Source organism: Diuraphis noxia, unplaced genomic scaffold, assembly GCF_037042655.1.
Source record: "Diuraphis noxia isolate RWA-SAM2 unplaced genomic scaffold, SU_Dnox_SAM2 contig0003, whole genome shotgun sequence".
NCBI lineage: Eukaryota > Metazoa > Arthropoda > Insecta > Hemiptera > Aphididae > Diuraphis > Diuraphis noxia.
The window spans coordinates 16,506,220-16,522,437 of NW_028301713.1; the positions used below are offsets into that span (position 1 = coordinate 16,506,220).

Sequence of the window (16,218 nt, forward strand, 5' to 3'; positions counted from 1 at the left end):
TTAAAGTTCAAATTTTGACTAAATACGTAAAAATTACGGCAATGTTCAAATAATCTTAGATAGAAATCCATAAAAGTTTTTCTTTTTAATTCTAAGATTTGAAAATTTAATACAAAGCTCCTAACATATTTTTACAATAGCAGTTGAAAAATAAAATAAATGCTTAGTCACAATTTTTTTTTATAAGCATTCAAAGCTTGAGTTTTGACAACATATTATGTAAAAATCATGAAAATTCACAAATTATTTTAAGCTAGAAATTCATAAAAAAATCTAAGATTTGAAAATTTAATACAAGATTCCTTACAAGTTTATCAATCTTTATCACAAATAAAAAGTCCATCGGAAATTCAAATTAAATTTTTATGAGCATTTGAAGTTTAAATTTTTACAACATTGGATTTTCACTGGATTTCACATTTAGCGATTTTCTTATTTTGGTGTAACTCTTAGGGTGGGTTGCATAAAAGTTCATTAGCCAATTACAGAGCCGTTAACGCAGTAACGATCAGTTAAAAAAAAATTGGGTGTTGCTTGAACGCTCATTAGCGTTAACGGGCCTGTATTTTATCGGCTATTGGACCTGTAAACTACAGGTCCGATTTGAAGGCGATAAGAATATAATTTCTTATCAGACACACCTTTTATTATTAAAAATATTTAAATATAGGTAATTTAAATTATAATAAAAATATATAATATACATTTAAACTCAAAGAATACGTTTTTTTTTCATAATATGTCTTCATCTGATTCTGATTCAACGAGTGATGATGATTTTATCATTGAGGTTCTTCAGGTGTTACCGATACCACGTTCTTTTCGTAATAGATCGAATCCATTTACAGAATATGATGATATAGATTTTAAACATCGATTCAGATACTTAAAAAATAGTTGATTTAACTATATTTTCACATATTATGAATACTGAATAGTAATGGACTGATTGGACTGCATTTAAACCGGATCTTTGGCCTAAGAATGCAGTCTCTAAAATCTAAAGAATACTTGTATTTTGTGTCCAGAATAAAGGAGATTTAAAGTATTCAAATAGATTTTTGGTTTAACACAAATAATCGTCTCTATTTTCATGAACTTCATACCTGTATTAATGTGTAATGATTGATATATATATATGCATATCAGGTTGTCTAAAACAATGTTAATTGAATTACTGGACATAGTTCAAGATGCCTTACATCAAAATACACTTCGTAATATGTCATTGTCACCAATATTACAGCTTCTGATTGCACTTAGATATTATGCAACTGGTGTTTTTCAGGTGAATATTTTAGATTGTTATGCATGCCCACTGAAGCATTTTAAACTATTGTATATATAATATGAATGTATGTATGTATGTATGTATGTATGTATGTATGTATGTATGTATGTATGTATGTATGTATGTATGTATGTATGTATGTATGTATGTATGTCAAATTTTAGGCAGTTTTAGGAGACCATAATATACGAATCCATAAATCAACAGTGTGTCGTATCGTAAAAAAAGTGTCATCATGTATAGCATCACTTAAACCAAAATATATTCAAATGCCAAAAACAGAAGCTGACAGAAAATTAGTGTATGAAGATTTGTATAAAATGTGTCAATTTCCCAAAGTCATTGGAACAATAGATTGTACACACATCAGAATCCAATCTCCCAATAAAAATATTGGAGAAAGATTGTGCAATAGAAAAGGCTATTTTTCAACTAATGATCAGGCCGTATCAGCGCCGCAATTATCGGGGGGGGGGGGGGGGCGACACCCTGCTAAAAGGCACTATGAGATTAATTTTGGGGCACAATTTCTGTGATTGAATACATTCTGTGTTAGTCTAGAATTCTAGATTCAATAATAATGAAAATTAAAAAATATGAAAATATGTTTATCTATATTTTGTTAACAATTTCTTATCGATTTTATAGTTGTACGATATCACAGTATTTATTCTCTTATCAGTTTTATAATTAAATAGCCCAAGAATTATAAACTCATTCCATCATTTCCATCTCGAAATTGAATTGTGATTTATTTTTCAGTTAACGACTTTCAATTTCGGTTTACGAGTAACTAAATTCTGACTATTCTCATTAATTATTATTATAAAAATTAAAAACATGTCAACCAAACCTAAATAGCTTAGTGGTCACCAAAAACGAAAAATAAAAGAAAAAAAAGATGTTGAATTTTAAAAAGTCAAAGGATCATTGGATGCATTTGTGAAAAAAAATAATTTAGATAAAAGTGGTATGTTCTATGTAGTATTATTATTTATTACTAAATTCATTACATTAATAACTACTCAACTAATTTGTAAAATACAGGCAAAATAGAAAGTTTGCATTATATTATAATAAATAATAATTCATATATAGTATTATTATAATACATATAATGTATCTATATTGTTTAGTACTAAATATTAATATTTCAAAAAAAATATTGGTATTAAGAAATAGTTAGTACCTATAATGAGGTTTTTATGTTTGTAATTTAAGTAAATAAATAGGTATCTACTTTTAAACTCTTATAGCTGATATAGGTACTTTGTTATATAATAAATTTAATTATATACCAACTATTATAGATGCTGTAAAAGTAAATGTCAAAACTTATAGTAGTAATAATGTTAGTGGAAGTGATGTTATTGCCGTTATTGGTGATGATTATAAAGCATAGCTATGAAGGGTTTGATGAAAAATGGCAACTATGAGTTTAATGAAAATCAGGTATCATATTATTATACTTATATTTTAATTTTATTTAAAAAACATCTAAATATTTAACTGTAAGAAAATTAAGTAGGATAATTATGATTTTTTTTTATAATTGATATTATTATAATTGATAAAACAATAGAAAGTGATACTATGAGTGTTTTTTTTTAAAATCCTCAGGGTTGGATTTAACAAAAGAATTTCCAACTGATCGTGGTCATTTTGATGAAAGTATGCTAATTAGTTCTAATTTAAAAAGAAGTATTATTTTGTATGGGCCATGTAGACCTACCACATTTGAAGTTCCATTTACTCCACATGGTAGTGGTTACAATCGGAAATTTACACCACACTTTTATTTCAAAACAGTTAAGTCTGGAATTCGCATTCCTAGATTGTGGTTATGCTATCCTATAATTTTAGATCGGGTATATTGTGAAACTTGCTGGTTATTTTCAAACAGACTTGAAAAAAGTTTCAAAAATAATTGGATTTTAGGTATAAATGACTGGCACCATATAGTTGATAAAATTAATGTTCATGAAACATCAAGACAACACATTCAAGCTGTCGACACTCGCTGTCTATGGTTGAAAATCAGAACAATAGACAGTCAACTGGAAATTCAGATAAATGAAGAAGCATTGTTTTGGAAAAATGTATTAACCCGTCTTATTAAAATTATTTTATTTTTAACTGCAGGCAACACTGCTCTTAGAGGTAATGAAGGTAGTAATAAAAAAGAAAATCTATCTGAAGGAAATTTTATAAGGACAGTTAAATTACTTGCAGATTTTGATCCAGTTCTACACCAGTTGTTAAATGAAGACAAATATAAAATAAAATATCTAAGCTGGCAAATACAAAATGAAATTATTCAATTGTTATCTACTGAAGTTCTAAATATTCTCGCAAATGAAGTGAAAACTTCTAAGTTTTATTCAATTATAGTTGATTCCACACAGGACATTACAAAAGTTGATCAACTGAGCATTATTTTGAGGTATGTTGTTGTAAATTATGACCAAAAATCAATTGAGGTAAAAGAATCCTTTTTTGGGTTTTTTGAGTTAAAAAAACACGGAGCAGCTGATCATGAAAATCTTATATATAAGGTTTTGCAGTCATTTAACATAGATACACAAAATTGCCGCAGTCAAGGTTATGATGGTGCGGCCGTTATGAGTGGCATATATTCAGGGGTACAACAAAGAATTTCATCTAATGTATCAAATGCACCATTCATTCACTACTGTGCCCACAATTTAAATTTAGTTATTTGTGATGCAGCAGCATCAACGGAAATCGCAAACAATTTTTTCTTAATTGTTCAATCAATTTACAATTTTTTTAGCACTAGTGCTCCAAGGTGGGCTAATTTAGATTTTGCTAAAAAAATTAGGCAAAACGTATTAAAAAAAGTTTGCCCTACACGTTGGGAAGCAAGATATGAATCAGTATCAGCACTAAAAGAAAGATATATAGATGTTCTTAAATCATTAACTGGCATTATTTTAACAAGTGACAAGCTAGGTGAAAGAAATATGGCTAATTCATTGAAGAAAAAAAAAATGGAGCATTTTCAATTTGTGTTAATGCTTTGTTTGTGGGAAAGAGTATTACGGCCATTGCATGGGGTTTCAAAACTTTTACAACAGCGTAATATGGATCTTCATAATGCACGTGATAGATTAGCTGAATCATTTTCATCAATACAAAATCTTAGAAATGACTACATTAATATTGTAAATTATGCAAAAGACTTATGTATAAAATGGGACATACCATTAAATAGTTCACAAACTAGACAACGACTTGCGAAAAAATTTTTTGATGAAGTGGGTAGCGATCGACGGTTAAATATCACAGAAAATAATTTTAAAATAAAAATATTTTTTCCCCTTGTTGATACTGTATTGGTGCAACTTAAATCAAGATTTGAAAGTTTTCAAGATGTTTGTGATACATTCAAAGATGTATACATTTAAAGCCGGAATCAATTATTAAATCTGAAGAAACTGAAACAATCAAAAGTTGTTATGATTTTGTTCAAAATTACAAGTCGGATGTTGGTTCCGAATTAACATATCAAATTCTGTCCCTCAAAGAAATAATAATAAATAAAAAATTGAGGTCTATTCGGGATTTAGCACTATTTTTTTAGAAAATGATTAATCCTGTAGCTATTCAGAAGTTTTAGCCGCTTGTATTATTTTTTTGACTTTGCCAGTCACGGTTGCTACTGCCGAGAGATCATTCTCTAAAATGAAAATAATAAAAAAATATTTAAGGAATTCAATGGGACAGGACCGACTATCAAATATTACAGTTTTAAATATTGAACAACAGCGTGCTCAAGAGTTATCTTTAGACAAAATTATAACTGACTTTTCAAATTTAAAAGCAAGGAGGATGAAGTTTTAAAGTTAAGATTTTACTTTGATTGTTAAAAATAATACTTACTTTTAATAGTTACTTTTTATATTTGTTATTATTTGTTGAACTACCTACGTAAGTGATATTTCAATATATTTCTAATAATACAATTTGTGATGTTTATGTTTTTTGTTTTGTTTACTGAACACTGATGTAAACAAATTCGAGAAATCATCTTACAATACATCACGGTTATAGTATAATTGTGGCAGGGTTGAAATAATTTTATTACAGGAGGGTGGTAATATGATGTACGGACAATTGGGGCACTAAAACTTCTGCTGCCCTAGGGCCCAAAAAGCTTAGTTGCGGCACTAGGCCGTATACAACAGTAATTTGCAGTTCACAAATATTGTATCTCGGTTAGTAGTAAAAATAACTTGTCACCTGTTAATTACTCTAAATTCACTTTTTATTGATATACAAACATTTTTAGATGGCCTGGTTCAGTTCATGACTCAACAATATTTGATAATTCTTTATTAAGAGCACAATTTGAAAATAATGAATTTGGAGATGATGTAATGGTTAGGTTATGGAGGTAGGAGATGAAGGTTATGCATGTCGAAACTATATGATGACACCTCTTTCCAACCCTATTACTGAAGCAGAAATACGGTATCAAGTAAGAAAACCATAAGCATATTTCATATAACTATAATATATTGTGTTGCTCTGTACAAAGCAATAAGGTGTTATTATAATTTTAGAAAGCACAAAATGGTGCAAGAAATGTTATTGAAAAAACATTTGGTGTTTGGAAAAGGCAGTTTCCTGTGCTATCGGTTGGAATTCGAACTAAAATCCCAACTACAATTGTAACTATTATAGCTACAGCCAGACTTGTAAAGTACTTGAGTAAAAGTATTCAAATACTTTTTAAGTAAAAAGTACTTGGGTATAGTATTCGAATACTTTTTGGAGGTATCTGTATTTAAAATCAAATAATATTTTTAAATACTTTTTTCGTCTTACTTTTTAATTATTCTAACTTAATTATTCTTATTCTAATTAATTTAAGTAAAATTAGAGTTCTAAAATAAAAATAATAATTTAGTTGATTAATAAATAATAATTCAATTTATTTATAGGGTCATTAAGCCAAGAAAAAAAATAAAACATATTTAAAAAAAAAAAAAAGTATTTGTATTTGTACTTAAATACTTTTTTTTCAAGTATTCAAATATGTATTTTAAATACTTTTGAAAAAAAGTATCTATATCTGTACTTGAATACTTTTTAAAAGTATCTTTTACAAGACTGGCTACAGCAGTATTACATAATATGCTTATCAAATCAAATTACCCTATACCTATTACCTATAGAAGAAACTCTTTTAATTGACGATTTACGTCAACAAGTTCCTGTATTTTTTGTTCCTCAAACTGGGAACATAAAGCGCAGAACATTAATTGACACTGTTTTTAATTAAATATGTAATTTTGACTGTTACTATATTTTATATTTTACTATATGCCTACAACATATAATATACTACATATTATAATTATTATTGTTTTATTTTTTTATTAAATAATAACTGAATAGCAATACTTCCTTGTAATAACAATAAAATTACATAAATATAAATTAAACATTTTTTTATATTTAAAGACAATATAACAAAAAAAGTATTTCTAAACTTTGAAACTTAATATAGATTGAATATAAAATTATATAATAAAGGAACTCTAATTAGTAATTGGACCAGTAGTAATTTATCACAATAGAGATGATAATCTTGTAAGATATATTTATACACAAATAAACCCCCCCCCCCCTTTAATTCAAAATAACAACTTCCTGTTGTTATTAATAAATTAGTCATTTACAAATTTTTGTTTTTCTAAATGCAAAATGTCTTCTCGTATTTGTAATTTTTTTTTTTTTAATTCATTTTCATTTTTTTAGTTGCAAGTTCAATATTTAATATATCAATTGTTATTTCGGCCGCTTGAAGTTCTAGTTTTGCTTTTTTCATTTTTATGTCTTGTAATTCTATTAAAAAATCATTTTTTGCTTCCACTTTATTTGTTCTTTTTTTTTGTTAACTCTTGTAACCCTTCACAAACGATTTTTTTGTGTTGAATGATATTGTTTTTTAGAAACAGTTTCATTTTTGCTATTTTATTTATTTTTGATGATGAGGCACTATATGTTAAATCTGAAACTGTGTCTGATGGTTTTGAATTTGACATAACATTAGCATTCGATGTTACTGTCTCACATTTGTCATTTCATGTATCTAACATATCTAAAAGATAATTTATAAATTAGCATAGACATATCTAATATTTATCATATATACTTAAATATAACTGTTATGTGATTTCTTACCCCATTTAATTTTTTGATTACCAGTATATGTAAAATCTTCTAAAGAAACATTACACTCCATTTCATTGTCTAAAGTAACAATTTCTACATCATGCATATTACCACTATTCTCCTGAATATTTTTGCAATTGTTTGTATAGTTTTCCATAAGTTGTATAATTAATTATAAAATTATATTTTCAACTTTATCAATGTAAATTAAAAACAATAGTCAATATTAAACCTGTATAGCTAGTATCATCATCATATGAATTCACAAGAGGCTCTATTCGGTCACCTATAATTCCCAAAACTTGTTCACTGACAATTGACATAGTTTTTGAGTACGCATAAGGTTGCATAAGGCATGGTTAATCAATTTTTCCAAAAACATTGCATGTAGTTATCATAATTCATAATACCTTATATTTTCAAAGATATCCATATACCTGGTTTGAGGATAAATCGTTTTCGTTACGCGATTTCATAAAAATTTAAAACTCAAACGCACAAAACATTTTTCCCTATAATGACGCTTCAAATTTTCTCTATAGCTATTTGAAACAAAACTTATGGACAACTGATTGCTGTATTTTTAATCCTTAGTTATAAATACAAAAAATTTTATGATTTTTCAACTTCAAAATTACTTGCAAATTTTCGCGTTTTCGACAGATTTTGTAAAAATTTGAACTATAAACAATTATAAAAAAAAATAGTGACTAACGATTTTTAATTTTTTTTAGCTACAATAAGAACATCTCATAAGGAACCTTATATTAAATTTTCAAGTTGTTTTGGTCTTCCAAAATTTTTTTACCGACACTTCAAAAAAAATTCTCAAAAAAATTGAAAATTTCAGTGGTCTAAAAATAACTCAAAAAAAGTCAAAAAATTTTTAAAATTAAAATATATATACAAAACACTAACATAAACATTTGGTTAAAATTACAAGTATTTACAGTGATTAGTTTTTGAATTACAACCATATAAAAAAATCAATTTGGTCGAAAACTGGTTTTGCGTAAAAATACCCGTTTTTCTGTCATTTTTTTGAAAACTGTTGGAAAATGTTTACTTTTGACCTCTATAATGCACCAAGAATATTCACTTTTACATCGGAAACCACCCACAAAGTTTAAAATCGAAGCATTATTTCGACTAGTTATGCTGTACACAGACACACAAAAAAAAAAACACACATCATTGTAAAATCCATACATTCATCACTTCGTTCAGAATCTAAAACACACATCATTGTAAAATCAATACATTCATCACTTCATTCAGAATCTAAAATGACAGAAAAAATGGAATTTTTACGCAAAACCAGTTTTCGACCAAATTGATTTTTTTATATGGTTGTAATTCAAAAACTAATCACTGTAAATACTTGAAATTTTCACCAGATGTTTATGTTAGTGTTATTTATATACAGTTTAATTTTCAAAATGTTTTGACTTTTTTTGAGTTATTTATAGACCAATGAAATTTTCAATTTTTTGTGTTGGTAAAAAAATGTTGGACGACCAAAAAAACTTGAAAATTTAATACAAGGTTCCTTATAAGTTGTTCTAATTGTAGCTAAAAAAAATTAAAAATCGTTAGTCCCAATTTTTTTATAGGCGTTTATAGTTCAAATGTTTACGAAATATGTCGAAAACGCGAAAATTTGCAAGTAATTTTGAAGTTTAAAAATCATAAAATTTTTTCTGTTCATATCTAAGGATTAAAAATATAACACTAAGTTTTCCATAAGTTTTCCTTCAAATAGCTACGAAAAACGATCCTGAAAGTAGATGAATTGTCAGTCTAGGATACCTATATTATATTTAAATATTGTCATATATTAGATTTTGAAACAAATATTTTACTTTTTAAAAACATTGCATGTAGTTATCATAATTCATAATACCTTATATTATCATAGATATACATCATATACCTGGTTTGAGGATAAATCGTTATCGTTACGCTATTTCGTAAAAATTTAAAATTCAAACGCACTTAAAATTTTTCCTATAATGATACTTCAAGTTAGAAGTAGAAAACTGGTTTTGCGTAAAAATTCCATTTTTTCTGTCATTTTTTTTTTTGTTTTTCTCGATTTTTTTGAAAACTGTTGGAAAATGTTTACTTTTGACCTGTATAATGCACCAAGGATCTTCAATTTTACATCGGAAACCACCCCCAAAGTTTAAAATCGTCGCATTATTTCGACTAGTTATGCTGTACACAGACACAAAAAAAAAAACACACACACATCATTGTAAAATCAATACATTCATCACTTCGTTCAGAATCTAAAATGATAATGTATTACCTAAATAATTATCAATAATATAAACATATAACATATAAGTATAAGGAACATGTAAGGAACATATAAGGATATTGGCTCAATAGAATAATGTTATAAGAATATAATATAACTCACAGTTTTGTCGGAGCACTGCCTACGCGGCGGAATGCAATAACTCGCTTTGTGATCTGCATATATTATACAATTCACACACGATGATAAAGAATAAATATTATGTGAACATAATTATTTATGATTTTTATTCGTACCCATTTATGTATATTGATTAATACATTCTGATAATAATCAGTGGCGGCTCGCAAGTAAATTAATTGGGGAGACTGACAATTTATAATGTAATTTATTATATTATAATCAAGTTTGTGACTTGTGTATTGTTGGATATAATCAAAATTTGAATTTGTGGCGGTTGCATGCGACTCGAATACGTCGCAACGTTTGTCACCCTGTTGCCCCCGCCTCCGAAGTCTGAACTAGTGAACTTTGTACCTCAAGGAAGGGACGGAACCGTCGTGGTCAAGTCGACGATCGACGGCCATCGTCTCTCGTCTTTCAGCCATCGAGGCATTTTGCCGTGCATCTTCTTCATGCCTCAACCCGGTGCGTCTCCGCCGTCAATGCGCCATTTTTATTGTTCCATGCAACCGAGAATCACCGCTCATTATCTCGTCGCGTACGAAAGTTAACGCGATTCGATCTCCGGCCCATGTGCCGAACCCACGGCTCATTGTTTTATATCCGTCGCCCGTCCGATTTTCGCAGTGCGACCCCGAGCCGTGGTTACCCACGTGTCAACGGTGTATTTAGCGTCCGAGCCGACAGTGCTCGCGCTCCGTGTTGTGTCGTTCATGGCACACACAAGGTCAAAGTTGTGGCCGTCCGTGTGTTACGTATCTATAAAATATGTACGAAATATCACGAAATTGTGATATAAAATAAGTATTAACTATGACTAAAACTAATAAGCCATTAATATCAAAAGCAAGCATCCAAATATTCAACAATAGGAACGTGGTGATATAAAATTGATTGAATTATAAAACTGTTTTCACACGTCTCTTCTCAGAAATGGCCAAGAAATGGTCAGCATATTAAGTTGAATCACAAGACCGAATGTTGACATGTAATAGGAAAGTCACCACCACTCCTAAGGACCAAATCATATATAAGAGAGACGGGGACAAGAGCTAGTCAGACGGTTTTTAAAATGTGAGCCAGACGGTTTCTAAAATGTGAGCCAAACGGTTCTTAAATTTATGTTAGACGGTTAGGGACATTTAATACGCTTAGAGGCAGGTCGTAAAACCACTTATGATCATTTAAAACAATATTTCAAAGAAAGGTCGTAACACTGCTCACCAACACCTTTATAGCATATAAACTGTATTTTTGTATCAAGTTTTTAATAAATTGTGAAAATAAAGACATTATTACATGGTATTCATCAGTATTTCATGTCTACGTTGATGAATCGACGTTCAGTCGGGACGTAACAGAAAATTGGCGCTGTGGACAGCGTTTGATTTCCAAGAACGAGACAGAACAGCTGAAATATTTTTCATAAATATTTTGGATTCCGTCAACTTCAGACAACAGAGGCAACTTCACTCACGTGGATCATAATTGCGGTGCGAGTCATTTGGTCGAAGGTTTAGTGATCGAAAAAAAGCGATCGAAATGTCATGTGATCGAATCTTTTTTTGGTCGAAGTAAAGATAATGATTATCATTTCGATTACATTATCTAGTATTTTTATATATTATAATATAGTATGAAGGTACCTACTACCTACATATGAAGGTATAGAAATATACTTTGATATTTTATAAATATTTTTGCAACAACAGTTAATTTTTTTTTATTATATATAAATATGAATATTGATATTGTACCTAGCATCCATGGAGGAATATTATTAAATATAAATAATTTCATATATAAAAAAAATAAAGATTTATTACGTAAAACTGACGGGAAACACGTATTTTATTGGATTTATGTTAATAAATGTGGTGCAAAAATTCGAACTGTGGAGACAAATGAAAAAAAAAAACATGAACTAGATAAAAATTCAACGTTTTTTTCCGGATTAACACTGTCATGCTCCGATCCTATAGGCTTGGAAGTAAAAAAAATTAAAATGAATACGAAAAATTCAATCGAAGATAAACCATTACAGATCTATCAGAAATCTATTAACGAGTGTTCGACAATTGTTGCTTCCCATGTGAGTAAGAACTCAGTTCAACAATTAGTAAAACGTCAAAGACGCAATGTAGAAATCTACAGAGAACCAAAATCCATTGATAAAATATGCCTAGCCCCAACAATGTGTCAAACACTAAAAGGTGAATTATTTTTAATTAAAAAAAATGAAAATTTGCTATTGTTTACGACGAATGATAACTGTAAATATTTAAGCGAATCTATTTGCTGGTTAGCAGATGGAACATTCGAGGCTTGCCCTCAAATTTTCGAACAAATGTATCTTATTCACGGATCAATTAAACGCGGAACCGATGAAATGTTCGTACCATTAGTATTTGCTCTGATGAATGGTAAAAAAGAATAGCTATATAATCAAGTATTTTTTTTATTAAATGAATTTTGCCTCAAAAACAATATTAATATTACACAAACTAATGACCTGGAAATAATAACAGACTTTGAAAACAAGAGGAAGACCAAGAAAAGAATCAGTTTACACACCTCCACTTTTCACTCCAGAATTATTGTCTGTAGCTGAAAGGTTATCATCAGGATTGCCCAGGACGACAAATACGGCAGAATCCTGGCATAGAAAATTAAATAGATCAATATCGCCACATCCATGTTTGTCTGAAATCGATATTATTATTTATCACTAATTATATTATTAATTTTATTATTATTTGTCGTAGGACTGCATATTAAATTAATCAAAACCTTACAATCTACTCAGAACGAAACTAAAGCAGTAATTGAGATGTTACTTATGGACGTAGTAATAAAAAAATAAAAATTCAAGTACAATCCCAAAATATACGCTTAAAAGAAGTGCAACAAAGACTATTAGCTGATCCGGGTTATGATTTATTAGAGTATTTAAGAGGAATAGCTCAAAATTTATAGTTTTAATTACTCATTATATTATATTATTTATACTAATATTAAATTTATGTTTTTTTTTTTTTAAATAATTAACACAAAATATATATTTTTCGACCAAAAAGTGTTCGACCAGATACCTTTGCGATCGCTTTTTTTCGATCACTAGATTTTCGGCCAGACAACCCCCACCCCATCATTGGAAGGAGACGTCTTTCTTTCCAACAACTCTGGAGAACGGCCAGAAGATCAAGCTAGGGAATGAATACAGCAGTATTGTAAGCATACATTTTATAACCATCTCTTTTGGTCTATCGTGTAACAAAACTCTACTCTTATTTTTATGTTAGTTAACTTGTTTTATTATTATGTTACAATATTACAATAAATCATTTTACCCATGAGGGTTGAACAAATATATATAAAATTAGGGGATCACAAATATTGGGGTTTCAAGAGGTACAAGATTTGTTCTATCTTAAAATTATGCTGTATTTTATTATATAATTATATGATGATTAGAAAAAAAAATATTTTATCACACATAGACTATTTAAGTGTTAAGTCTATTAGTTCAAGTTCATTATTTTTATTTTTATTGTATATTTCTTGAATTTAAAAGATGATTCTTAAATTAATTCTTGAAAATCTTCCTTCATCATTTAAAAACGTTATAACTGTAACTAATGATGATATTACAACAATACGGTCAAATTTAAATGATTTTTCAAGTATTGTAAACAATGGGCTTAATTAAATAATAGCCATATGACTAATATGAATTAAAATTTGTTTGCTACCTACATAATAATCTCACCAACATCTAATTAAGTATTATTGATTTGATTATTATATAACTTACAATTAATTTTTTTATATTATACTTTGTAGGCAATAAACATAATATGTAAAACTTTTATTTTTAAAAGTTGTTATATCATGGTAACATGGTGTTATTGTACTTATACAACATGATTTTAATTTATCAACAAAATCTTTAAAATGGGTTGGACATGATGACATTGTTTTCGCATTAATTTATCAATTAGGGGGGTATTAAAATTAATATTTCTATTACATGATGCATAAAAATCTATTTTTATTTTATTTTAAAGCCACTAGTATACAACTATGATAGGTAACTTGACAGTTACAAAACAATACAAATTAAGATTAACAATAGATTAATTCTAATATACTAATATATTATATTATAAAGCCAGCCTCCAACAAAAATAATATTAATAAATAATAAATATTTCTATTGCATGATTATGAATTAAATATTTAAAATATTTAAATATCTTTTGTCTAGATTACATTAATATAATTGATAATTGATCATTTTTGAATATATTAATTTAAATAATAACTATCCAATTCATTACTTGATATAGTTTTACTTTTTATACAAATGTTAAAAAACATGTCATTAGTCATTATTATTTGTCATCTCCATCTTACAAATACATAAAATACCTGCAAATAGTATGTTCTTAATAATTCACTAAACTCTGTTATACATAATGTTATTCTATTTAAAATTAAGATTATAATGTAATGGATGTCATATTTTGAAATGTTTATTTTAATGCGAGTTATAAGCATTACAATTTCAATGATCTCAGAATTCGTTTTAAATTAAAGTATAAAAAAAAACTAAGAGATTCCTGAGATTATATATTCTTATTTTTCTCAATTATCTAATGATAACAATAATAATTTATTCGACGAAAAAAAAATAGCATACATACTAATTAGATACAATATACATACATAGTAATAAATTAGATTAAATTAGAATCAAAAAAATAATGATAATAATAATAAATATTTTATCCCGACAAATTTAGAACCAATGAGAAAGCTGTATTTTCATATGGGTTTTATTTCGTGTGCAGAATGGTAATATGCACTCGGGGAAGTGTTGGCAGTGGTAGTAATAACGTTAGATTTGGTTGTATGATGATCTCTAAGTACCATCCGGTATATATCGAACTTGTACTACGTGAGCCGGGACGATGTCGCTCGTTGCGGCAGTGGCTCATGTTTATATGTTATCCGCGGGTCTCCCGTTCCTTGTATCTTATGGTTTTGCTCCTTCATTTTTTCTTAATAATATGTGATTTTGATAATACTTGATCGTTATAATTTTTTCTATAGTCTTTCCGGTGTTATTTTATAAGAATAGTTTTTGTTGAGTTATTACGTTAGTAAATTGATTTATCGAACACTTTTTGTGTACCTACCGTTCTAAACCAGACGGCGCACTCTAACTCCCGTTCTTACTATTATACCTCGGCCGCATCGCATATTTAGTCAAGTAAATGCCTACTATCAATGTTATAAGTGTACAAGTAATGATTTTCTGCCAAATAAAGTAAAATAAATTTCAATTAATAATAATAGTTAAAATAATCTCTTAGTGTCAGTAGTGATAATATCCCCACACAAACATTTGGTTTCCAGTTACTAATATTTGTGTGCCTGTGTTATTTATTATATTTTACTAAAAAATACTAAAATTCTGCTTATAGATATTTTGATATTAATTATCTATTGTATTATTTTTAGTAATAAAGGACATACAAATTGAATTATTATAAAAAAAAAAGTTCTCTGTTAATATAGGTTTTTCAGTAAGACATGATGAAGATAAAAATATCAATGCAAAAGTAATTATGTGGATTGCTGTGGTACAGGTCATATTCTTATTACTTGTATGTCGTTTGATCCACCTATTAATAAATCAAAGAAGGGAGGAAAAGAAACTGGAAGAGCTGATGAACTTAAACAAAGCAACATACATTAATCGAACCGAGACAATTTGAGATTTGATTCATGATTTAAACATTTTCAAGTTGTGAAATTTGAATATTATTAATTTTCTGCATTTTTTTTTTCATCTTTAGAAACTAAAAGTAACTATTAATTTTGAAAATAATTGTATGAATTATTGGTTATATTTATTATTATAATTAAGTATTTATTTATGTTTTTGAAGAAAATATTATAATATATATAACTATATATGGAACTTTTATGTATACACATATACAGGGTGATACACCAAGCTTGCTCACCAATTTTTTCTTTAATAATGAAGTTATTCAAAAGCTAATGTTATCTGATATTTGGAATCTTTAAATTTAATATACTCAATGATCATATTTTAAAATTCTTGACAATTTTTTTACCACTTAAATAGTGTCCTGCGGTGATACAAAATTTTGTTTTTCAAATGAGAGTCCCGCTTTTTTTACTGTAAATTATTCAGCAGATATTTTTTTTAAGAATTTTTATGTCTCAAAATCAAAATTTAAAC

General features: G+C 28.0%; 2 protein-coding genes across 4 annotated transcripts; both read left to right on the top strand.

Annotated features, from left to right (window-relative positions):
- The first annotated feature begins 2,083 nt into the window (after positions 1–2,083).
- LOC149056830 (zinc finger MYM-type protein 1-like) lies at positions 2,084–5,696 on the top strand. 3 transcript variants are annotated; one of them, XM_089223311.1, is made up of 5 exons: positions 2,084–2,261; positions 2,602–2,743; positions 2,912–3,451; positions 3,524–5,529; positions 5,604–5,696. In XM_089223311.1, exons 3-4 carry the CDS (start codon positions 2,965–2,967, stop codon positions 4,717–4,719), a joined length of 1,683 nt encoding a protein of 560 aa, XP_089079437.1. In that variant the 5' UTR covers positions 2,084–2,261; positions 2,602–2,743; positions 2,912–2,964; the 3' UTR covers positions 4,720–5,529; positions 5,604–5,696. The 3 variants fall into 3 exon arrangements, with proteins under 3 accessions (XP_089079437.1, XP_089079436.1, XP_089079438.1); XM_089223310.1 differs by having other exon boundaries at positions 2,912–5,529; XM_089223312.1 differs by lacking the exons at positions 2,084–2,261; positions 2,602–2,743 and having other exon boundaries at positions 3,015–3,159; positions 3,230–5,529.
- A 6-nt stretch (positions 5,697–5,702) lies between these two features.
- On the top strand, positions 5,703–15,923 carry LOC149056831 (uncharacterized). The gene is made up of 5 exons (XM_089223195.1): positions 5,703–5,792; positions 5,878–5,985; positions 12,470–12,638; positions 12,707–13,171; positions 15,525–15,923. Coding segments are annotated over exons 1-4 (369 nt in total). The 3' UTR covers positions 12,709–13,171; positions 15,525–15,923.
- The last annotated feature ends 295 nt before the right edge of the window (positions 15,924–16,218 follow it).

Bases quoted from the DNA above. Each gene is read 5' to 3' on its own strand.
- LOC149056830 (XM_089223310.1), top strand. From the start codon at position 2,965: ATGCTAATTAGTTCTAATTTAAAAAGAAGTATTATTTTGTATGGGCCA.
- LOC149056831 (XM_089223195.1), top strand. From the start codon at position 5,703: ATGGAGGTAGGAGATGAAGGTTATGCATGTCGAAACTATATGATGACA. The intron at 5,793-5,877 runs GTAAGAAAACCA...TTATAATTTTAG, and splicing joins AAGCAGAAATACGGTATCAA to AAAGCACAAAATGGTGCAAG. The intron at 5,986-12,469 runs GTAACTATTATA...AAATAATAACAG, and splicing joins CTAAAATCCCAACTACAATT to ACTTTGAAAACAAGAGGAAG.